The sequence below is a fragment of the Pelophylax lessonae genome (genome assembly GCF_965119305.1).
Source record: "Pelophylax lessonae genome assembly, chromosome: 5".
Classification (NCBI taxonomy): Eukaryota; Metazoa; Chordata; class Amphibia; order Anura; family Ranidae; genus Pelophylax; species Pelophylax lessonae.
The window spans coordinates 441779741-441805748 of record NC_138772.1 but is presented as its reverse complement, the minus strand read 5'-3'; the positions used below and the strand labels follow the sequence as shown (position 1 = coordinate 441805748).

Below are 26008 nucleotides of genomic sequence, written 5' to 3'. Positions count from 1 at the left end.
GCACTGAGCTGTGCATGCACAGCTCAGTGTGCCTTACTGTGCAGATTGGTGGGATCTCAACCTTACCATTCATGACCCACCAGCCAATTAGGAAGCCGAAAAGCTGACATCTAGAAGAATCCAAAGGAGAAGATGACAGAGGCTGGAGGGGATGTAGCGGTTACTTCACTGGAAGGTGGAGAGGAGTTTAGTTCCGCTTTGGGTTGGCTCTGGTATTTGATACTTGAATGACAGTGGGCAGGGTATAGAACCAACAAGGTCAGGGCCTAATTCTGACTTTGACTAGAAGTTAAATCCCAGTGTATAGTCTAGGCCAGTGAGGACGAACCTTGGCACCCCAGATGTTTTGGAACTACATTTCCCATGATGCTCAACTACACTGCAGAATGCATGAGCATCATGGCAAATGTAGTTCCAAAACATCTGAGGTGCCAAGGTTCACCATCACTGGTCTAGGCCAAGGGTCCTAGGTACTCTACTGGGACCCAGGTATTAGTAACTGCAGACACTGCATGCACTTCAGTGCTCTTTTTACCTTAGTAATATTTTAGGCCGGGTAAGGAAAATGTTTATTGAAGATAAGATCAGTCAGTTACAAGCAATGTAGCATATTGTCATATGATAACAATAGAGGAAATGAAAGTAGGGACCATCTTAGCCATTACACAAAGCCCTCTTTCAGAGGACTATAACCAAAAGGTTCAGTCCAGGTTCACACTGGTGCGATGCGGGAAGCATTGCGAATCAGTGCCGATTCCCGCATCGCACAGTGGTTCACACTGAGATCTGCGAATCACTGGTGGGGGTGTTAATGTACAGTTAATGACACCCCCAGATTGGTTCGCAGATTGCAGTGGGAACTGTGAATTGGTGCAGGAATCGGATCACATAGGTTTGAAAACCCATGCAATCTGATTCCAGTGCGAACCAAAAAAAGGGTCCTGCACCATTTTGGTGCAAATGCAAAACGATTTCATCCAGACATTTTGTATGGCTGAAATCGCATCGCACAGATATTGCATGTGATCTGCACAGCAATGCAAGGCGAATAACATGCCATGCCATGCCTGGCATTGCACTAGTGTGAACCGGCACTCAACGTGTTTTTCAAACATGTGATGGAGTATAAACTATAGGAAAGCAGATAGGAGATTGTAGGGTGATACCAGGACAATCTCAGGTTGGCGAGGAGGTAGAGAAAAAAAATAAAAGGGGGGGACAGAGAATAAAGAGGTGAAAGAGGAAGAGAGAAGACACACAGAGTAAAAGGCGGCGAGGGGATAGGAAAAGGGAGAAGGTAGGCACAGAAAAGGAAAAAGCCTCTCGGTTCAGATAATTGGGTTAACCTGAACCCCAGGAGTCTATCCAGGTGGACCATTTCAAACTTATTGGGGCAGTTCCTACTTATGTAGGTTCATTTATACATCGCTAAAGCTTTATCAAAGGCCGCAACGCCATAAAACCAGAGTAGGGGGGGGGGGGGTGAGTCGACTTCCACTTTAAGGGCTTGTTTACACCAAATGCAGTCCAGTGTGGTTTCTCTCTGCATCAAAAAATGCATGGACCGTAGGTTTTATGGGTTCCAATGGCCTAGTTCATAAAAGTGCAGTCAGTTCCAGTGTAGAAAAAAATAAAATAAAAGTAGAGCATGCAGCATTATGCCTGCATCGAACTGTACTGGAAAGCAGCAAAACGCATAAAAAAAGCACCAGAATGTACCTAAACTTATCAAAGACTCATCGGAATGCACGTCTCTATTTAAGATTAAAAAAAGAGGGGGAAAAAAACGCACATGTAGAAAAACATCTGGAACGCACCCAGGCTGCATATCTGTGGTGTTAACCAGTCCTAAAAAGTCTGTGGGCATGAAAAGTAGCAAAAAACATAAACAGCTTGACATGAAAACCCAAATCCACCCCATCCAAGATACCCAAACAGGAGTTATGGGATCCAAACCATGGGTTGAATCACACAGCCTATTAAAGAGGATCTTTAGCCTAGAAAGAACAAATTAAAAGTCAGCAGCTACAAATACTGTAGCTGTTGACTTTTAATAAAAGGACACTTACCTATCCAGGGATCCAGCACTGTCCTCACCCTGGCCGGTTCTCCAGTCTTCGGGTCCCTACTGCCAGCATATTTACTGTGGGAAGCCGGCTCTATCTCCTTTTGTCTTTTTTCATTCATACTATTGGTTCAGATGGAAGATACATATTGTTGGGATTGCTATAAACTGCTAGGAGTATTAAAGTATGCATTTTTGCAGTAAAATGGTAGCATATACAGTTCTTATACAATCCATGTCAGTGGTGGTGTGAACTACATACAGGCTTGGATTCATTTCCCAGTGTTTTACAGTTTATCTGAGCACATATGAAAATGTTGCAGGGCAATACTTTTTGGGACTCTAAATTTGCCACTAACTTTATTGGCCCTTTAAAAAATAAAAATAGATACATCCTAGAAGCCAGGGAAGGAATGAATAAATGGATGAATGAGAAGTGTGTGCTCACGCATTGTCGTGTGCAGTGTAAGAAGCACCATGTGATGTAACTTTATCTCACATGACATGATATGACATGTACGAAGTGACCTTTTCTCTAGGACACACACAGACATTTTGTCATAGTGACAGAAAACACAGCCCTAAACTGCAATACTAGCCTGAAAATACTAACTCCCCCACAAAATGATTGAGAGTCGGAATGACAGGACTTGTAGCAAGATAAAAAATAATTACAGAGAATTGAATTTTAACTGGATTGTTATTTGGACACAGCTTTTGCCCACAGTAGAGGTAGTTTGTAAACATTTTTGGAGATTTGATCCTGCCTGGGCATCTGATCTGGGATGTCTGTGGTGGTCCTCAAGAGAACCAGCTACAATTAGATTTATGCAAGAATCTGAATGCTCAGCCTTAAAGCGGTAGTATATCGCTTTTTTCCACTTTTAACTACAGGTAAGCCTATAATAAGGCTTACCTGTAGGTACAATTAATATCTCCTAAACCCGCACGGTTTAGGAGATATTTGCACTGGATGTAGCCGCTCACGCGAACGGCGCATGCGTTCTAAAGGTCCGGCGGACCTTCAGCTTTCCTTGCCGGGAGCTTGCCGGAAAATGACTCCCGCGTGCATGCGCGGGAGTGACGTCCTCGCGGCTCCGACCAATCACTTTTTTTTAGTATGCATCGCATACTAGCTCATTATGCCTTTGTCTTGCAGGTTTTTTTTTTTTTTTTTTAGGTTTACAACCGATTTAAAATATTTTCCTTTTTTTTTTTGCTGCTTTGATCCAATTTTTATTTAAAGGGTGGCTAAATTGATCCTCCATGGCGCCACTGTATGTAAAAGCATAGCCACCCTATCCTCCTCATTCTCAAGGTGGACCAGGGACTATGGGATGTATAATGTGCATAGAGCAGTGCACATGACCACAACTAATGTGCACTGCTCACCTCAAACAAATAGAAATGAGAGGTAAAACTCTTAACTGCAAATTTCAACTGGCTCTTGATTAACCATCTAAAATCTGTTTTGGTGGTGGCCCAGTCAGCACCATCCCAGTCAACATCCTTTGACTGAAAAAACCAAAGGAGAAGGTAGAAACGTGTCAGCTGAACAGAAGCTGCATCCGATCAGATGCAGCTACTGTTGGGGTATTCTGACAACCACCTGCGCCAAATGTCAGAATACAGTACACAGTTACATATTTCAACGTGTGTGTGTTTATGTCATTACCAATTTTAATATCCCTGCACATTATGTTTGCTAAAAAACACGTCAAAGTTTTTTTTAATGTATTTACACTTCCCACTGAAACCACCAAATGCGGAGGAGAGTTCCACATCCTTGCTTTGCTCTAACAGTAAAGAACCCCTTATGCAGTTAAGGATTGAACAGCTTTTCGTCCAACTTCATTATATGGACACATGTCTTCTTTAGAGATTTAGGATTAAAGCTGTTGTAAAGGCAGAAGGTTTTTTAGAATCCAGTAAGGTAAAAAACCCTCTGCATGCAGCTTCCCTTGCAGCCCCCTAAACACATACCTGAACCCAAACTCAATCCAGTGATGTGCAGGAGAACCAAGGCTCTCTCGTCTCTTGCACTCCTCATTGGCTCAGATATAGCAGCGGGAGCCATCGGCTACTGCTGCTGTCAATCACAGCCAGTGACAACAGAGCGAGCATGCATGGGGGGGGGTGTGTAGCCATTCCTAATGTCTGAGGTCCTCCAGCCCCCTTATTAGCTTTGTTGCCCTTCTCTGGACTCTCTCCAGTTTAAGGATATACTCAAAATATGGTCGAACCAGGGTTTTGTAAAGTGGTAGAATTATAGTTTTTTCTCTTGAGTAAATACCCTTTGCATCCAACATTGAAGATTCATCAATCTGAACTATATAGTATGGATGGAGGGACCTGCTAGTTTTTTTTTTTCACTCAGCCTACAGGTTGAATAAATGGAAAGAAGTCTATCAGTGTATGGTCAGCTTTGCAGTAGAGAGGCTATTGGAAGTCTTAACACTCACTGTTCTGCTAAGGCACTGACCTCATGCTGATAACACCTACTGTCTCCCGATTGTGCAAACATTATCACATAACAGAACCCTGAGGAAAGAGGAATGTAAACAGCTAGAGGGATTTGTGTTTGATAATTGTATGGCTATTTACCAGAGCTAAGCAGTGTGTACTATCAACATGTTTTTGGGCAGTTGATGAGGATGAGGAATAAATAATATATAAAATCCTTCATAGGTAAGCATTCACATTTATAATAATGTATGACTTATTGGTACTATTTTTGCAAAAGTCACATTCTCCTAAAAGCAAGCCATACGTTATACAACCACAGATTGAAGGAAAGAAAATCGCTCGATTCCCCCCATTAACACTAACTGTGTTGATGGCGGAATCCCTCCCGCTGCACTAATGTATCCTGACAGTGGAATACAGCCATCAGAATACAATGATCACTGCCAGGACCAATAGCCGCCAGCAGTGATCTAATGACCTGAAGCTGTACTCTAAACATCCATTATCCTTATGTGCTACATAAAACCACATTACTAAAATCACAGATCACTTCAGTGTCATTTGATGATCCCCAAAATATGTTTGTGAATAACTGGCTTCCCCATCTTGGTGCTCATTTGCCAGGCTTTATGTAGATTTCACAATTAGATTGTAGCATATGGGAAACTATAAATATATCCCATAGTTCATAGAGGCTATAACTTGCGCAAACAAATCAATATACACTTATTGGGATTTTTTTCACCAAAAACATGTAGCAGAATACATATTGGCCTAAATTGAAGAATAAATTAGATTTTTACATTTTTATATTGGGCATGTTTTATAGCATAAAGTAAAAAATATATATTTTTTTATTCAAAATTTGCAGCCTTTTTTTGTTTATGGCGCGAATAAAAACCGCCGAGATGATAAAATAATAAAATACCATCAAAAGAAAGCTCTATTTGTTGGGGGGGGGGGGGGGGGAGACATAAATGTTAATTGGGTACAGCTTTGCACGAACATTCTATTGTCAGTTAAAATAACGCAGTATTGCAAAAAATTGCCTGATCATATGGGGGGGGGGGGGGGGTAAACCTTCCAGAGCTGGAGGAGAAGAGGTTAAAACACTAAACCTTCAAATAATAAGTGCCACACTCACTGAGTTCTAGTTACTTTTTAAAACTTATCAATATCTGAAAAGGTAAATGAGACAGAATATAATGATACTCACTATAAAAAGGAGTCCCAAGCCATCTTAGATCATGTCATACTGCATAGAAGGCAAAACTTGTCCCCTAATCAGAGACTCAATTTCCAGTGTCTTTGGTATGCTTGTAACTGAAGATGTTCCGAATGAGACAATTGTTCCCACTAGCCTGAGTTTTATGATCTCTTGACCACACATCCCCCATCCTTCAAGGGAGGGAGAAGCACTGATAAAATCAGATTAGGTTTACACACTCCATAGGCAAGAGTTCCCAAACTGGTTCACTTTCTGCCTTTGTTCATGCTAAATTAAGACAACCTGAATGTACTACGCGTTTTGTGTAAATATCACATTGTTTTGAGTCATTATTGATGGACAAATTTAGGTGGTACTAGGCTAAAACAATCAAGTAGTAGAAGACAACACTTAAGGCTCACCTGTAGATATTCTACCAATAAACACCTGAAAATGACTGAAAAGGTATGTGATTGCAATGCATCACAATGTGTGTTTTTACTGTATGTTCACATTGTTTTTTTATCTGCAAAACCAATGATGAATCTGCAATGAATTTCCCTTAAAGCTTTTCTTCTAAAGCCTCGTATACACGCACCGATTGTTGGCCGACCGATCGGCCGTCTTTTGTCCAGTGTTGTTGTGTTGGTTGAAATGTGCTCTAGACTGCACACGAATTTTGTCGGCCAACAACAACCAACTGCAGAAGTGATGTCATGTTCTGGTCTACTTTTCGTGTGTTTTTTCTTCTCTGAGCATGCCCAGTCTTGATCATCACATTTTTGTCGGCCGAAATCTGTACTGACTGAAGAACAATCGGCCATTCTGCTGACGGCCAACAAAAATTTTATAGCCTGCACACCAGATTTTGTTCGGCCGAAAAGTCGGTGTCGGTTGTCGGAAGCATCATACTAACAAGCCGACAATCGGCCGATCGGACATTGGCGAAAATTTACGGCCAACAATCGGTGCGTGTGTACGGGGCTTAAGGCTGGGCTCACACTTGTGAGATGACAGACATGGCATGTGATTCCCACCACATTGCTGTGCAGATCACATGTGATGTCTGTGTGATGCGAATTAAGCCCTACAAACTGTATGGCTGAAATCGCATTGCATTCACACCAAAATGGTGCAGGACCGTTTTTTGGTCTGCACTGAAATTGGATCGCATGGGTGTTCACACTCATGCAATCAGATTCCTGCACCATTTCATAGTTTGCACTTCGATCTGCGGACGGATTTGGGGGTGCCATTAACTTTACATTGACACCCCCAGCAGTTTGCAGATGTCAGTGTAAGCCTGTGTGTGATTCAGGTGTGATGCAGGAACCCGCATCACACTAGTGTTAACCGGGACTAAAGTAAAATTGAACTCAAAAAGTTAAGATTTGCTATGTAATTGGAAATATTTAGAAATGTAGATTGTGCCTAATCAGTATACTGAAAAATGTACCTTTGTCGTGAATTCATCTTAAAAAATCAACAGTACGCTTCCTGATATGCGAGGGTGCCTAGGTACCAGGGTCGGCGCCAGCGTAAGGCTGTTTTAGTAGCTGCCTTAAGGCACCAGGAATGGGGGTGGGGGCGGGTAGAATCTGCATCCTCAGCAATTTGCTGGGGAATTCTGATTTTTAAAATGCTGCGTCCTCTCTCCTACTGGCACAATATGGAAGTTTTAGTCAGTTGCTCGCAACCAGTGAAGCAAGCGAGGGATACATAATCCTGCCCCCTCATTACACAGTGCTGTTTAGTGATAGTTCCGCCTTCATGCTGTGCCCCATCACATTACGGGTGCAACGTGAAGGAGGTGCCAGCACAGCTGTAGACAGTGAGGGGATGTGGGGAGTAAATAAACCCGCCCCCTCATTACACAAGCTGTTCAGAGGCAGTTTGATTAACATTTTAAATGCAGCATTACGTCTTTTACGCTGGGTCCCAACACATCAGGGGCGTAACTACAGGGGTTGCAATTGCAACCGGGCCCCATGCTCCAGGGGGCCTGTGCCACTCCCCTGTACACCTGGATAGGAGGGGCAACGGGGGCAGCATGTAGAGAAATCACTGTCCTCCTTTTTCCTCCCGTAGCTGCAGCAGGAAAATGGAGGAGATTGGTTCCTCTGTATGCTGCCCCCGCCGCCCCTCTTAACCAGTTAAATGTTCTGCTGTCTCTGGGCCCCTGTGTGCTCCCCTGGTCCCCCCCCCCCACTGTGCTCCCTCCCCTCTCCTGCCGGCTGCTGCAGGGGATGTGTCATTATAGAGAACCAGGAAGGGGTCGGTAAATAGGGAATTCACCAGCTCCTTCCTTTTCTGAATGGACATAATGGAGTCATAGTCAGTGACATTGTAAAAATATAAAATAAAATGATAAAAAATAATACAATTAAAATACCAAAAAATAAAAACTACTGACACCAGTGGGTGAACTTCCAGGATCACAAAGGTCACATTTGTGACCGGGCCCTGGCATTCCACCACCGTGGGGAGGCCTCAAGATGGCAGGAAGGGGGCCCACTGCAGAACTTGTGAAAGGGTCCCGCTGCAGGACCGTAATAAAGGGCCCCGCAACAATAGTAAAGGGCCCCAGGATAGTGGGAAAAACACCAGGCTTGAAGGGAATGGCCCTGGCCAGGGGTCCGGGGGGCCCTTCATGGTTTCCTGTACTGGGGCCCTGAAGGTTCTAGTTACGCCTCTGCATCACATAACGGGTGGGTAGCAGGAAAACGATGAAGGGCGCCCGTGTGCACAAACCTTGCTAGGTACTCCTGTTCATACAGCCTCATAACTGTATATCTACAGTGTGAGATCTAAGGCAATGTGCTTCTGACACTATTAAGATCAGTTTATTGTATAGTTTGTTAAACAACAGAGACTAGCCATTGTCATTGGAACAAGTTCTGTGTGGTACCCATAGAAGAATTTCCATGAAAAAAATGTAAGCTGAATATAGACAACCAAGGACAGTCAGATCCACAAAATGTCCCAGCATGAGCCTTTTCCCTTGGGTTGTGATGAAAACAGCCAAAGCTTTTCCTCTTCAGACTGTGCTGATCTATCCTGGGTGAAACAACAGCAATTGGACAAAGTTTTACATACTTGCCAGTTCACTTTTTCCTTGGGGATTTACTGGCCAAGGCAGTTGTCTTCATAGGTCTATGGGCAATTTAGACGTTTTCTGCCAACTAAAGGCCCCTGCACAATCCACTGGAATATTTTGTATGGTCCCATCTCTGTATTGTAACAGTACAACACCTGGTCACTGTGTGAAAAGGGTTAAGTGGCACTCAAGGTTGTCATTCATTTAGGCAGAGGGGCTCCAGGAAGTTTCCAATCCTGGGTCCATATTTTGCCAGTAGCCAGCACCCTGAATGAACAGGTGTGCTCAGCCCTTATAGGCTGGGTGTTTGCAATAGTTCAGAGCTCCTCCCTACCCTAGGAGTCCATTTGGCTCAAGTAGAGCAAGATAGTCAGGAGGCTAAATGTAAACATGTGTGTTGCTATGGAAAAGAGATCTTAAAACTCTTGCGAGGGTAATCGTTCTTTTTGATGTTTTGTGAAACTTAATTTTAAAAAAAAATTTAAATAAAATTAATAATAGTTTAAAGGCAGCTCACAAAAAACAAAAAAAACAAAGAACTGGCAAGTGGCTGAGGCCTCCAAAGCTTTACCTTGAGCCAATCTTTTCACACCATGGCACTACAGGCAGCTTAAGATCAAAGTTATGTTAAAAGCAAGTTAAAAAAAAAAAAAAAAATAACAAACATGTTATACTTACCTGCTCTGTGCAGTGGGTTTTGCACAAAGCAGCCCCAATCCTCCGCCGGCACTCCTGGTTCCCCCCCCCCTCCAAGTGCCCCCAGAGCAAACAGCTTGCCATGGGGGCACCCGTAAGGGTTTGCTCCCAATCTGCTCCTCTGTGTGTCCATTCCCACACAGAGCCACGACTCCCCCCCCCTTCTCATTGGCTCAGTGGCTGTGATTGACTGTCTAGGCCAATGAGGAGGCTCTCGTGCAAACTGCTGGAGGAAGATCAGGCTCAGGTAAGTATTACAGGGGTGGTGCACAGAGAAGATTTTTTTACCTTCATGCATTCTATGGCCTTGAGCCTTTAGAACCACTTTAACTATGGGATTGACTTACTAAAGGCAAATAGACTGCTTAAGCCCCGTACACACGCACCGATTGTTGGCCGTAAATTTTCGGCCAACGTCCGATCGGCCGATTGTCGGCTTGTTAGTATGATGCTTCCGACAACCGACTGCGACTTTTCGGCCGAACAAAATCTGGTGTGCATGCTATAAAATTTTTGTTGGCCGTCACCAGAACGGCCGATTGTTCGTCAGTCAGTACAGATTTCGGCCGACAAAAGTCAGATGAGCAAGACTGGGCATGCTCAGAGAAGAAAAAACACACGGAAAGTAAACCAGAACATGACATCACTTCTGCAGTTGGTTGTTGTTGGCCGACCAAATTTGTGTGCAGTCTAGAGCACATTTCAACCAACACAACAACACTGGACCAAAGACGGCCGATCGGTCGGCCAACAATCGGTGCGTGTGTATGAGGCTTTACTTTACTTAGGGAATGAGGTGAAGCTCTGATGACTTGTAGTATCCAGTCATGTGCAAGCAAAGATGTCGCTTTTCCTTGCATGTGATTGGGTATTCTTTGAAAGGTAAAATTTTACCACATTCACTAAGCTCTGGGGAAAATTCCCTTGCAAAGTGCAACTTTCTATGCAAACAGAACAGTCTTTTGTAAATTAGTCTCTATATATTGGTCAAACAATTATGTGCTATTTTTAATTACACAGTAATGTGTATGTAAAGCATTTTTTTTAGGAGTAGGAAGAGTTAAAATTCTTGTCAGATTTCATTTTGCTGCATGTGTCCCACTAGGGAGATTGGTGAATGGAATACTCATTTTAGATAGTAATCATAGAAACAGTAGTCCCCATTGGAGAATTTTCCCTCATTGGCTCTGCAAAATTTTGCATTACCTTCTGTCTACAATGGCCACCAAGACATACAGAGTGGTGAATCCCTACAGCAGGGACACTAATCGCAATAAAAACTTGACAAAGGGTCTAACTGTTCTCTACTCTATACAAATTGAAAAAAAAAAAAAAAGTTTCCTTTGCAAACTTTTCTACAAGTGCCCTTTCTAAACAGCGACTTGAAAATCAGGATTTTAAACACATAGCAGACAGAAGTCTGTTCAAAGTTGTTGTGATTTACAACTGCCCGATTACTTCCACAGACCGAAGGTTATGCCTCCCCCATATTCTGGGCTCCGCTGTCCTACCTGCAGACCTGGGACTTGTTTGCCGATATCCCCCCCGGTGAATGAACATGGAACTGTCATGTATTGCATCACTTCCGAGTTCAGCTCTCACTTTACCTTGCTGCTATGGCCAGGAAGGAACCTAATGAAACATGATCTGTGCTCCATTAGCATCAGTTGGGTGCAGGGGAGAGATCAGACGTCTAAAACACCCTGATGTCTCAGTAAAGAGAACCGGTTGTTACAGTATGATGTGACAAAAAAAAGTAAACAAATAATAAAAATTGGATTTTTGACTAAGGGTCCATTCACACTAGCGCGACTTGTCAGGCGACTTGGTCACCTGACAAGTCGCGGTCGGTCACCTGCCATTGATTAGCACAGGACCCGTTCTAATAGGAGCGACACAAGTCGCTCCGACTAGTGTAAAAGGGTCCTGTACTACTTTGGGGCGACCTGGAGGCGACTTGCATTGACTTCAATTATATGAAGTCCGTGCATGTTGCGCCAAGGTCGCGGTGCACGCTGTCTTCACAGGTCGCCCCAGCAAGTCGTGTCGCCCCTGTCTGAATGGGCTCTTACCGTAAAATCCATTTCTTTGATGTTCATTGACCGACACAGCTCCTGAAATTCATAACCATTGGGTTATACTGCCGCCTACAGGAGTAGGACACTAAACAGAAAAGAATTCTGGCTACACCCATGGGCAGTCCCAGGGGTATAATCCCTCTCTCGGCTTTAGCCACTCAGTTTTGTTACAAGCAGTGTCAGGAGAATTATAACTCCACAGAGGGGTGGGTGCTGTGTCCGTCAATGAACATCAGAGAAATAGATTTTACGGTAAGTCAAAAATCCCATTTTCTCTTTTCGTTCATTGACGGACACAGCTCCTGATATTCATAACCATTGAGATGTCCCAAAGCAGTGTTAAACATGAGGGGTGGGAACAACAATTAAATTCCCAAGGCTAAACATTAGCCAACCAGGCAACAGGAGCTCAACTAAACAACTGGAGCCCACCTGAACAAAACAACACACCCTCAAAGAGGATCAGGTCCTCTTAAACAGCAGCCTGCAAAACCTTGCAGCCAAAAGAAGCATTTGCAGATGCCAACACATTGACTTTATAAAACTTTGTGAAATTGTGCGCTGACATCCAGGTGGCAGCCTTGGAAACCTGCGTTAGTGACGCCTGATGACCGAAAGCCCAGGAGGTACCAAGAGCCCTAGTAGAAATTGCCTTGACAGGGAATGGAGAAACCTGACCCCTGAAAATATAGGCCTGAAACACTGTCTGTCTGATCCATCTGGAAATGGTCGCAGAGGAAGTAGACAACCCTTTTCGAGGTCCATCTGTGAGCACAAAGAGAGAGTCTGACTTCCTAAAGACTCCGTAGCTGTCATGTACACCCTCATTTCCCGGACCACATCCAAGGCATGCAAGGCAATTTCCTTTGGATGTTTAGGTCTGGGACTCAGGGAAGGCAACACAATGTCTTCATTCAAATGAAAATCAGAGACAACCTTAGGAAGGAACGACGGACAGGGGCGAAGAACCACCTTATCCCTGTGAATCACCAGGTAAGGTAAACTACAGGATAACGCAGCCAGTTCCGACACCCTGCATGCAGAAGTGATAGCCACTAAAAAAGGCCACCTTCTGGGACAATGTAAGCAGGGGAATCTCCCAAATATTTTCAAAGGGAGGCTTCTGTAGAGATGAAAGCACCAAATTAAGATCCCAAGGCGGCAACGGAGCCCGCACTGGAGGAACCAAATGTCGGATACCCTGAAGAAAGGTACGCACCAGGGAGTGTGTGGTCAAAGGTCGTTGGAAGAAGACCGCCAAAGCGGACACCTGGCCCTTGGTGGTACTCAAGGCCAATTTCTGTTCAACCCCCTGTTGAAGGAAGGTAAAGATCTGAGCCACCAAGAGTAGAAGCGAGGAAGAATCCCAAGAGACTCACGCCACGCAATGTACGTCTTCCATGTACGATGGTAGATCTTCCTAGAGGTAGATTTCCTAGCTTTCAACAGTATAGGAATCACCGACTTAGATAAACCCCTATATTTCAGCACCTGGCGTTTAACAGCCAAGCCATCAAAGCCAGCGACTGTAAAGCAGGATGCAAGATTAGTCCTTGGGATAGCAGATCCTCCCTGAGAGGAAGCTGCCAAGAAACGTCGGCGACCAGCCACACCAGAAATCGGCATACCAAGCCCAGCAAGGCCAGTCCGAAGCCATTAAGATGACCGGAATCCCTTCTGCCTCGATCCTGCGTAGAAATCTGAGAAGAAGCTTGAGAGATGGGAAGGCGATACTGCCCCCACGAGGCCACCAGCGCGTCTGTGGCATGCGCCAGAGGATCCCTTGACCGAGCCACAAACCTCTGCCCCTTTCTGTTGAGCAGAGACACCAACAGATCCATCTCCGGGGAGCCCCAAAGGAGATACAGCTGCTGAAACACCTCCGGATGAAGGGACCACTCCCCGTAGTCCAACGCCTGCCGACTGAGGTAATCCGCCTGCCAATTTTCCACCCCAGGAATGTGTACAGTGGAGAGGGCTGGAATGAACCGTTCTGCCCACCTAAGAATGCCGGCTACCTCAAGAGGCACCAGGATACTTCTTGTGCCCCCTTGATGGTTGACATAAGCCACGGCCGTGGCATTGTCTGTTTGAAGACGATCCGGCCAATGATTGAAACACAGTCTGATCGCTCAAAGTTCCAAGACACTGATCGGGAGTCTGGACCAGCGTCCAGATCTCCTGAGCAGAATGCTTGCAAAGGACGCCTCTACAGCCAGACAGGCTGGCATCTGTGGTGACCACTGTCTAATACAAGGGTATGAAGGATTTTCCCAGCTTAAGCGCCAGAGAACGAAGCCACCATATCAGGGACTCCTTCGTTCCCTGACTCAGCTGGATCTGAGTGTCCGAGACTGCGGAGTCATGTCCCATTTGGTCAGAATTTCCCTTTGTAGGGACCTCATATGGAACTGTGCAAACAGAATTGCATCGAAAGTAGACACCATCAGACCCAGCATCCGCATGCAAGTCCAGAGGGATGACCATTTGTTGGACAGCAGGAGGTGATTTGCAGCCTGCAATTTCTGGAGTTTGTCCAGAGGAAGGACCACTCTGGCTAAGGCCAAGCCCAGAGTCAGACCCAGAAAGTTCAGCTTTGTGGATGCAACCAGAGTAGACTTCTTAAAATTCAGAATACAGCCGAACTTCCACAGAGTTTGTGTTGTGATCTCCAGGTTTTCCACTAGAGCAGAGGGAGACTCTGCTCGCAGAAGGAGATCATCCAAGTAGCCCAGTACTGTGATCTCCCTTTGGTGAAGCAAAGATAGTACCAGAGCAAAAACTTTTGTGAAGACCTGAGGAGCAGATACGAGACCAAAGGGTAACTCCACAAACTGATAATGCTCCTCTCCCACAGCAAAGCAGAGAAAACGCTGGTGACTGGCACATTTTGGAATGTAAAAGGTAGGCATCCATGATATCGATAGAGGAGAGGAAACCCCCTCGACGCAGGGATGCCACCACCGCTCGAATGGACTCCATTCTGAACTTCTGTACCCGCACAAAGCAGTTTAGCGCCTTGAGGTCCAGGATTGGACACACTTTGACTTCCTTCCTGGGAACTGTGGAGAGGTTTGAGAAAAAAACCCTGAAAACTTTCTGAGGCCAATCACCCCTTGAAGGAACAGGTATTGTACAGCCCCAAACAGGCCCTGTAAGCGGTCTGGGGACAGGCGCTAGTTGGAAGGAAAAAACCTTGCCAGGGGACAAGAGCGAAACTCGGTCTTGTAGCTGGACCAAATACCTTTGTGGACCCACTTGTCTCGCACCCGGGAAGTCTATAGGTCCGGGAACCAGTGAAGGCACCCCCCCCCCCAACCCCCGATACAGGTAAGGACGCACTTTTATGCAGAAGGAGCCTTGTTCACGGGTCTGGAGAAGCCCGATCTTGGCTTGCCAGACCAGGTTCATTTGGATCCTCCAGAAGAGACCCTGAAAGGTTTGAGCCCTTGTCAGTCGACCCTGAGGGATCAAAAAAAACTTCTTATAAGCAGAGAAGGAAGGCCCACGTCTACGACGAGGTTCCTTTCCTTTAGTAGCCAGCAGAACAAAAGTACTCTTCCCCCACTTTGAGACCTTTAATGATGTCATCCAGGGTAGCTCCAAACAGGCGATCTCCTTGAAAAGGAAGATCAGGCAAGGCCTCTTCTGAAGTCTGATCCGCAGACCAGCATTTGAGCCAAAAGACACGCCGAAGGACCACTACTAAAACAGAGAGGGGAGCTGCATCCAAAAGAGGCATCAAAGATAAACTACACCCCCTGGACCAGCTGGTCCATCAGCTCGGCAAAGGCAGGGGGGAGCGGTTACCTCTCCAGGTCACGGTGCAGGAGCTTAGCCCACTCGGTCAGAGTTTGCGACACTAGTGCAACTGTGAATACTGGCCTCATTGCCGAAACAGCCAGAGTATACATAGCACGGGCCACAGCCTCCGCCTTGCGGTCAGCTGAATCCTTAAGGGCCGGGGACTCTTCAACCGGAATTGTGGTTTCCTTTTTTAATCTGGAAACCGGAGGGTCCACCACCAGTGGCACAGTCCACTTCTAAAGAAGGGATTCCTCATAGGGGTAACACCTGGTAAAGCGCTTAGGGACCCCACGGAAACGCTTTGGTCGCCCCCACTCTTTAGCGACAATTCTGTCAAAATAGGCAGGATGGCTTGTGAATGCCTAAGGGCACCTGCACCTCCGTCACAGCTTCAGCTGTGTCCTCCATCTTCAGGGTCTCACGCACAGATACAATAAGTGCATCCACCAGCGCCTTTTTGTGTGCGGTCGCAGACATAGAGGAATCATCCTAACTATCAGAGGATTTCAGGCGCATGGTTGCAGACCCAGCAGGATGACCCACGTCTGCGATGGCCGAATCAGATTCAGGATCTGATGAGACAGATGAGGCAGGGGAAGCCGGGGGGCGCTGTTTGCTAGCCCGTCGCCTGCAAGCCACCTCCACCCAGGACAAAAGGGGCTCCAGGCCTGCCGTCAGTGCATGGATGGATGGTTGAGACCCAGGCGGGCCCGCAGCCTCAGAGAGGGGATCAGGTGGGGAAACATGCTTCAAAGACTCCATGAGTCACCAGGTGGACCCCACAAAAAGAGTAAAACACTGCTAAGGGAGAACCTTAACCACGCTGGCAGCACCACCTGGTCCCCAAGCACAAAGCACCAAGCAATCCTCAGCAGAGAGGGAGAGGACCTCACCAGACTTACCACCCACAGAAACAGGCACCTGCAGCCACCAAGGGAATCTGCACTACACGTGAGGTGATCAGGAAGTAAAATGATCCAGGAGTCAGCACTAAGGGATGAGGAGGGGCTCCCACTGCTAAAATCCCCACCCACAGAGCTCCACTGTCATGGCCACCACTATTTCCAGTGGCAAACCACAACAAAATGGCTGCCGGACTACACAAACATGGCCGCTGTATATAGAAACACACAGGCTACAACAAAACCACGAGGCTTACAGGGACCCAGGAGGGAGACCAGCTCTCAAGGACAGATCCAGGCAGGATGGGGGGCCCTAACAGGAGCCACCACCAGGTACAACCCCCCCCTATCACAGGAAAGTAGCCAGACCACCCAAACAGCCCCAGCGTGGAGGGGGGGGGGGCAGGATGTATATTTGTGATAGTTACAGCTTATACAATCTAAATCGGTATATGCTGCTTATGAAGAAGTTTTTTTTTTTAATTGTTTATTTGTACTAACTGTACCCTCCAGATCCAGTGAGCTTCCATCCTGTGGGCATCTGAAGCCCGGGTGGGGCTTCTTCCAGGAAACGGTACAGCTGGCTATCCAGCATGCACCTCTAGATCTCACGCCTGCTCAGCGTGAACAAATCTCAGCGCACTTGGTGTACTGTAGGTTGCCCATTGACTCCTGGGATTGATGACACATATCCCACAAGCAAAAGGCTGGCACAGAGGAAGAGGAGCTTTTTAGTGACCCGAAAAGGTAAAATGCTTAAAAAAAAAAAAAAAAAAACATTCCGAACATTTAATGACACTGTGATCAGCAACGTCGGGGGGCCAAGCTTAAAATACAAGTCGGAACTCCGCTTTAAATGCAAAAAAGAAAAAATACTTAAGACTATTAACTGGATTTTTGTCTTACCGTAAAATCCTTTTCTCTGAGGTTCACTGACAGACACAGCTTCAAGTCTTCAGACCATTGGGCTTATGCTCTGGGACTAGGAGGAAACCTTTTTTGTTACGCCCCTGGGGCAGTCCCAGAGGGTATACCATCAACTCCCGCTATAGGACCCCAGTTTGTAACAAGCAGTGTCAGAAGAACAAATAACTCAACCCCAATAGAGGGGCGGGTGCCGAGTCTGAACCTCAGAAAAAAGGATTTTACGGTTTGACAAAAATCCAGTTTTCTCTTTCGTTCACTGACAGACACAGCTTCAAGTCTTCAGACCAATGGGATGTCCCAAAGCAGTGTCAACATAAGGGGTGGGAAAAAACACAGCAAACGCAGAATTCCTAACAAGGCTAAACATAGCCAACCAGGTAACAGGAGCTCAACTAGGAACAACTGGAGCTCACCACCAGAATTTTTTTTTTACCCTCAAGAAGCGGAAGCCTCCGCAACCGCACCCTGCAAAACTTTACGGCCAAACACTGCATCCGAAGATGCAAGTACATCCACCTTATAAAATTTTGTGAATGTGTGTACAGACGACCAAGAATTTACCGTTGACAGTCGCCGCCCACCCATATATTAGCCTTCACCAGTGGGTAATGGCGTCCTTGCAGGAGCAAGCTAGGCAGAATAATAGGTTAAGAAAAACTTTTATACCTAGACACACCTCTAGGGGTCCATCCCTCAGACATTATCCTGAACCAAATATCACTGTTCCTCAGTTTGCAGCAAGCAGTACCGGAAGGCAATAAACCCCAGATCCAGAAAAAAAATTAGAGGGGCAAGGGTGGCGATTGTCAGAGGACAATCCATATTAGCCTTCACTAGTTGGATCTCTTAAAGCAGTGCAGGTGTGAGGGGTGGGAAGACGCAACCAACTGAAAAGGTAACGAAAAACAACCGGGCTAGAAAACAACCTGAGCCCATAGGGCAACAAGCCCAAAACGGGAACAAACCCAGAACAACAAAAAAACACCCCAAGAAAGAGACAGAAAAAACCTGTCTCCTCAAACAACCGAAGCACTCAAAAATTTGCAGCCAAAGGAAGCATTCGAGGATGCCTGATGGCGAAAAGCCCAAGAGGCACTGACGGCTCTAGTAGAATGGGCCCTCACAGGGAAAGGAGGAACCTGACCCTTGATGGAATAGGCCAACAGATCTCCTTAATGAAGGAAAGCCACTACTGTGCGGATGGAGTCCATCCCGCACAAAGTGGTTCAGAGCCTTGAGATCCAAGATCAGACAAACCTTTCCTTTCTGCCTGAGAAATGTAAACAGATTTGAATAAGAACATTGGAAACGTTCCGACTCTGGATCCGGCACAATAACTCCTTGTGCTAACAGGTCCTGCACTCCTCCGTAGAGGCGTAGCTGAGTCTTCCAACTTTAAAAGTTTCCCGCACTGATACAATCAGGGCCTCCACCAGCGCTTTTTCATGCGTGGCTGCAGAGGAGGAGGACTCACCCTCACTATTAGAGCGGCGGCTAAATCCACCTCAGAATCTGAGGAAGCAGAGGATACAGGTGAAGGCAGGGGGTGCTTCTTGCCAGGTGTCCTTTGCAGGGCCATATCTACTTTGGCTACCAGCGACTGCAGGGTGGTGAAACGTGCCCCATAGGCTCCATGACCATAAAGGGTTAAATGGAACCGCGCTGCTCAGCAAAGAAAAACTTTTTTTTCAAAAAACATGAGGCCCCTCCTACCTGTGCACCGCTGGGGCACCACAAGAATCAGCGCACCCATGGAGCTGTATTCAGCAGAGGAAGGATATATATACCCCCAGAGACTCACCACCCAATTGCCAAAACGATCTGCCACACTGCAGGAAGAGGAAACGCTGACCTGACGCTAGAGGCCCCTCGCGGCCTCAGCACTGCATCAGACTACAGGAAAATGGCCGCCATTAAAATTCTATGGGGAAACCAAAAGCATGGCTTTTGGACTACACAAAGATGGCCGCCAAAGCCGGGAATATAGAGACCACGGCAAAATGGCGGCACCATGCGGCGCTGCACAGGACCCTGGACCCCAGGGAAAAATTCACAGACCCCAGGAGAGGACCCCCCCACAGCAGGCCGACAGCTGCATCATCCACGTTCCTTCAGCCCAGCACCACGCAGCCCCCAACCAAATTTCACTTATGCCCCCAAAAAGGGGCCGGGGGGGGGAACAGGGGACAGTTAAGGGGGGGACCCTGCAAGGAGGAGGGGGGGAGCACAAAGGGGAGGAAGGACACAGGGGGGCTTACCATCCAAAGGGGGGGGGGGCCCGCGACCACCCCAGCAATAACACAGGAAAGGAGCGGGGACACTACTCACCATACCAGCAGTCCACGGCACTGGGATGGGGGTGCTGTGGCCTGAGGTACGCTGCGACTTCGGTCGTGACTAATGTCATGACCAGGGCTATGCGACCTTGCAGGGTGTTTCACTCACCAGTCAGCCCCTGTCCAGTGGGGCTATGTCACAGCCAACCTAGCGCAGAACTAATAGTTGGGTCGCACTCGCAGGCCAGACTGGGAAGACCGTATGGATCTAGAATATCCAGTGCATCGCCCAGTCCAGCTGTTGATTGTAGTTCTCACAGGAACAAAAATAATAAAGAAAAAGTAAAAAATTCCATTTAAAAATAGGAAAAAATGCCAGGACCACAGATCCCAGCAAAGAGCCAGGTCCTTACTCTTGACTAGGCAGAAAAAAAAAACGGGGTCCTACAGCAGGAAGGGATAGTATACCCTCTGGGACTGCCCCAGGGGCATAACCAAAAAGCTTTCTGCCTAGTCCTAATCCTAGAGAGCAAGAGCATAAGCCCAATGGTCTGAAGACTTGAAGCTGTGTCCGTCAGTGAACGAAAGAGTAAGAGCCGGTTCACACTTCTGCGTGTGCCGGGTTCGCATGTGATGTCGGAGCGCACTGCTCCGACATCACATGCGATCAGCTGTGCAGTGCGAGTTTAGCCATACAGTTTGTATGGCTAAATTCGCACCGCACCCGCAGCAAAGACGCACAGGAGGCATTTTTGCTGCCGCATCAGGATACGATCGCACTGCGATATGCGATCAAACTGGGGGTGTCGTTAAGATTACATTGACACCCCCAGCGGATCGCATATGGCAGTGTGAACTGCCGGGGGTGCGTGTGCGATGCGGGAACAGGCTGCGAATTCGCAGCCTTCCCGCATCGCAATAGTGTGAACCGAGCCTCAAGGTGTTTTTTGCACCTGCTGTCCACTGACTACTTTAAATGACTAGTGATCACATAAGCCCTGGAGGGCAGGGAGGAAAAAGTGAATCACTTGTTTTAACAACAAGGGAGATAAATCACATGACAAGTTTATCTAAAGTTGTTTTCACACTCTGGATTCCTACATGGCTGGAAGTCACTAATGACCAACAGTCAAAACATTTCTAGGAAAATGGGGAAAGAACACTTTGTTTTTAGAATCTATTATGGAAAAAATGGCATGTAAATAGTTCTACTTTCAATCAGTTTTAAACCCAAAACCAAAAATGTAATATATTGCAGCTTTCCAATCATTCGATGTAGTGGCTGCATTTGTTTCCCTTTTTTAAGCTTTTTTCTGTTTTTACCTGATGATCTAGTCAGTAACACATCTGCTGTATTAGAGTGCCCGCACTCTCGATGAATGAGCACAGAGGGTACAGCAGACAGCAGCATTTTCAGCCTGGGGGGGAGGGGAGTGTTAAAGTGGTTCTAAAGGCAGAAGGTTTTTTTACCTAAATGCATTCTATGGGCACTGTAGGCATGTGCCGACAGGTGCCCTTCCTAGAGGGGCACCCATCTGTACAAGGCCAGGTCCAGGGGAACTGCTGGGGTGGACTGCGCCCCCCCCCCCCCCCCCCCAGGCCGGCCCCGCCATGAACATTGTACCCACGCCTGCTGCAAGTCCAGGCAGATGAATGGTCAGCAAGAAAGGAGCTGGGAGGATTTTGGGCTTTCTGTGCTCTCCCTGCACCTGTTAGTGAAGCGTTCCACCATCCTGTCAGTGGAGCGATCCACCATACAGCGGATTACACAGGATCCTCTTAGTTAGCACGGTACATGGCTTGATTACCAGCTTCCTACTCACATTTCTGGGAGATGAACAATCCTTGGAAGAGGTAAGGGACGGGTAATCAAGGTGTGTACCATCCGATCAAAGAGGATCTTGTGTTTATCTGCTGCATGGAGGAGCACTGTTATCCTATCTCTCTTCCCTTCTTTTGTCCGGATTTGCAGAAAAATAAATACACAAATAAATAAATACATAAATACAATGTTCACTGGGGCGGGGGCATAGAGAGCCCATACCTCTTCACTACTCCTGTAAGATTGGAGGGGGGGGGGGGGGGCATTTGTGCTAGGAAGGGAGGAAGGGAAGGGTAATGGGGGGAAATTTGTGGTAGAAGGAATGGGGGAAAACATAGTTAGGGGGCAGAATTGGGGAAGATTTGTGCTGGGAAGGGTTTTGCAGGGGGTTGTGATAAGATGACTGATTTGAGGGGATTTGTACTAGGAGGGAAATTTGGGGGGGAGAGGATTTGTGCTGGGAGGGGGGATTTGGGGGGAGGGTTTAATGCTAAGAGTGGGGATTTGGGGGGAGGACTTAAGCTAGGAGGGGTATTTGGGGGAGATTTAGGGGGAGAATTTATGCTAGGAGGGGGGATTTGGAAGGAAAGAGAATGTGTGCTAGGATGGGTGATTTGTGGAGAATTGAGGAGATTTGAGCTGGAAGGTGGGATTGGGGGGCAAAGATATGTGCTGGGACCGGGACTTGGAATGTGAGGATGGGTAATTTTTGCATTTTTGTTTGGGGAGAATTTTCACTTGCAGAAGGAATTCATGCTTAGGGACGAGCGTGTTGATTAGTGCCTTTTTTTTTTTTCCCAAAGGGGGTGGGGGGGGGTGGTGCTTCAGAATTCTCTGCCTATAGGTTCCTGGGATGTAAATTCGGCCCTGCCAGCCTCCTCTTCTTATAACTACCCAAGCATGATGTCGATCCAGTGCAGTGCCTCAGAGCAGCATCACTGCTCTCTTTTTCTTTCTCCTCACTGGCTCTTGCGGCTGTCAATCACAGCCAGTAAGACGGGAACAGGGGATTTAAAGAGGTTTTAAAGGCACAATGTTTTTTTTTTTACTTTAATGCATTATCTGAGTAAGGTTAAAAAAAATTTAAAAGGCTCCCCAAAGCCCCCTTTAAACACTTACATGAGCCTGACCTAAGTCCAGCGCTGTGTTCTTCTGTAGCGTTTCTTCTTCCCTCTCTCTCTTCTAACAGAGGACCCAGCACACAGCCCCTCACGGAATCGAGCAAGTTCCCCCATAGCAAGCAACTTGCCAAGGAGGAGCCGAGATCGCCGGCGGGAGTTCCAGATGTGCAACTGGTCACTAAGATATAAAGAAATGATTTGCGTGTCTCTGCCCACTGCCCTAAATGTGAAATAACCTCGTTTCTTGGAAATGAGCTCATGTCAGACCTTCTATTTCAAGAAAGCGATACTGTACTTCACCGTAACACATGTCAGTGCGTGTCTGATTAGCAGAGGGCTGTCAGGATTAATGTTTTATGAATAGAATTTTAGACTACTCACAGCTACCCACATGCAAGATTAGGATACTGCTACAACTATTTATTATAGCCAGTGAAAGAAACTATTTTATGGAATAATATGGACGGTACATTAACTTACAGCAGTCCATCGGATCTAAGAGCCACTATGCACGTTACAATTTGACCATACAATGTTTGTACAATCAATGTTATATTTACTAAATCTATGTAATATGGGGATCTAGATAAATTATTCAGTCAATCTGTATCCAATCAGGCAGGTCCTTGCACTATATACAGTAGTTGATGGTAAATCTAAGGGAAATCATACAATCAGATTGTAATAGGAGTTGTGAGCTTCAAATTACTGCAGTTCGATCAGCCAAAGAGACAATTTCGGATTGGAGGTTATGGGTAATAGATCACTGCAATCCTTGCATCAGATTTGACTTATTTATTTCCCATGAATAATCAGAAAATGAAATGTAGAAAGAACAAGAGAATACCTTCTGAATGTGTGAGCTACTGGAAGTGTATCTGTCACAAAACTCCATTTTTTACACAGCAGCAATATCCAGTTACACATTTTATTCTGGACTTCATACTACATGTATCTGACGTGTCCATATTTTTTTATTTAATCATTATATAGCACTAATCTGTTGTGTAGTGGCCTACAGAAAAGAACAACCATTTACATCCATTTTTTTTGCTGCAAAGGGAATAATCTAATATATTCACCATAGTCATCTAGGTACAAGCAAGTGCCATCTGTGCTGGAAGATGATTAACCTGACATCATAGCTGGGTTATTGGAGTTGAAGAAACCTCCCAGGAGAAACCATCAGAAATATCAGAAGAACATGTAAACAACACGCAGATGGCAAATTTGGTGAAACTGAACTCAGGACCCAAAAAATTGTCGGTCCACAGGGCAATAACCTACCATGTTACCTATAGTTCCTAAAGTGAATCTACAGTATGATCAGAATGTAAAATCATATAATCATTTCCACATTGCATTTTAATTTTTCCAGCCTACTCCTAGTAATCTGAACAAACTTGATGTTTGTAAACTTTCTTTGTGCAGATCCCCCCCACATATTTCCTTCCTGTGACACGTATTCCCTATGCCCTGTGAGTAGGCACTGCTGCCACACATTTCAGAAAACCCGTCTTCTGAACTACAGAGCTGCTGAGAGGAGAAGTTTCAGGAGACGGAGTCATTAAAGGAATCACTACTTGCACACAGTAAAGTACCATGGGATATGTAGTCCTTAGAAACTGAACATAAACAGCAGAGAAGCCTCAAAGCATGTAAGGAATCCAGGAAATTGAAAAAAAAAAAGTGTGGCCAGCAGACAGGCAGAACTCACAACAGGAGATTTTTCAAGTAAGCTTATATTGATTTATTTGCGTTGCAATTACAATGCTGAGGATATAAATTGAAAGAGTTTGCTGTGACCATAGAACTTAATAAATCAGATTATCAAAATATACGCAAAACCTTGTCAAATACAAGCTAATAGCATTAAATTGTAAGGTAACTTTACGCAACTTAAAGTGGTAGTAAACTGCCCCCCAAAAAAGAAAAGATTGGGCCCCCTGCAGTGTTATGCCATAATGTGCTAATATGCACTGCATACTAGCACATTATGACAGGCTTACCTGCAAACAGAGCCCTCCAGCGCAGCACTGTCACGGCTCCCCCAGCTTTTCCATCTTTACCTTGGCTTCCTTCCGGGTTCGCCACCTCCAGCCACTTGAATAGCCAGAACTGCGATAACGTCACTCCAGCGCATGCACGGGGGAGCCCAAGCCACAGCACAGCGCTCTGCATTATAAGGCATACTGTATGCCCTGGAATACAGAGTGTCACTGTGCATACACGGGTGACGTCATCGGCTATTGCCGATGTGAATATCTCCTAAATAGTGTACATTTAGGAGATATTCATTGTACCTACAGGTAAGCCGGCCTGTAAGCTTATCTCTAGGTACAAGTAAAGAGAGGGCTTTAAATGGTCATGAGTTCTCTGTACAAGGGTTACTCAGGACTGAAACTGGCTTGTTGTACATGATCTTACAGGTTCTTGCACATAGTTCACATTTTTCTGTACTAATCATACACTACAAGAGAACATACAGTTGTCTTCAGTGTATTGGCATTTTAACCTGACATTGTTCATTAAATACTTATAAATTTGCTGGTCTAACTTCAGAATACTAGAGAAACATTTCTTCCTAATATAACATACAAAATACTAAACGTGACAAAAGAAAAGGAAATAAAATATACTTACTGGCTGCATATTTCTTGATGTTGGAGTAAATTCTGAATAAATTCATTCAGACCTGCTCTCCGCTGCTGAATAAACTCTTGATAGAGAGAAAAAAATCATTGTGAAATTACAGCATTCCAGAGTACACAAGACATTAAGGCTCGGGGTTCACATTGGTGCGATACGGGAACCCTCCACTGCAGGTTCCCACATCGCACGACTCGCAGGCAGTTTACACTGCCATATGAGAACTGCTGGGAGTGTCAATACAAAGTTATCGACACCCCCAGGACAGTTTGCATATCACAGTGCAAACTGTTAATTCGGACAGGAATCGGATTGCATGGGTGCGAACACCTATGCGATCTGATTCTGGTGCGGACCAAAAAAAGGGTCTGGCACAACTTTGGTCCGAATACGATGCAAATTCAGCCATAAAATCCGTATGGCTGAATTTGCATCGCACAGACATTGCATATGATTTGCATAGAAGTGCGGTGTGAATCACATATGATGTCTGACACCGCTATAGTGTGAACCGGCACTAAGACAGGTTCACTTTACATCACTAGCAGGATAGGGACTGAAATCTAGTGGAAAGAAGTATGTCTGCGTTGCTGACAACAACCAATGAGAACTCAGCTGTCATTGTAGGCCAGATTAGAAAAATGTGGAATGTTGATGGGCAACTCAGACACCTATCTGCCCAGCAGTTTCTGTTTATTAATGACATTGATATCCTATTTCTTCATACAGTCATCTGAATAAAAGGAGGAGAAACATGGGTGCTTTAGGATCCAGTCTCTGTTCTTTACATCTGGTCTTCTGTTTTGTTATCGGAGCCTTTGACATGCGTTTTATCTACACTGAAAATTAGAGGCTATACTCCATTCTATTTAAAATATATATGTATTTTAGATTT

At 45.8% G+C, this 26008-nt stretch overlaps 1 protein-coding gene across 3 annotated transcripts in view; it reads right to left on the bottom strand.

Moving 5' to 3' along the window:
* The window catches only part of LOC309557020 (serine/threonine-protein kinase Sgk3), a 148496-nt gene that overhangs the window by 30838 nt on the left and 91650 nt on the right, over nucleotides 1–26008 (bottom strand). For all 3 annotated transcript variants that reach the window (XM_082259623.1, XM_082259624.1, XM_082259622.1), the window contains one exon: nucleotides 25108–25183. In XM_082259623.1, coding sequence (XP_082115749.1) covers nucleotides 25108–25183 — 76 coding nt within the window. The remainder of the gene's footprint in view (nucleotides 1–25107; nucleotides 25184–26008) is intronic.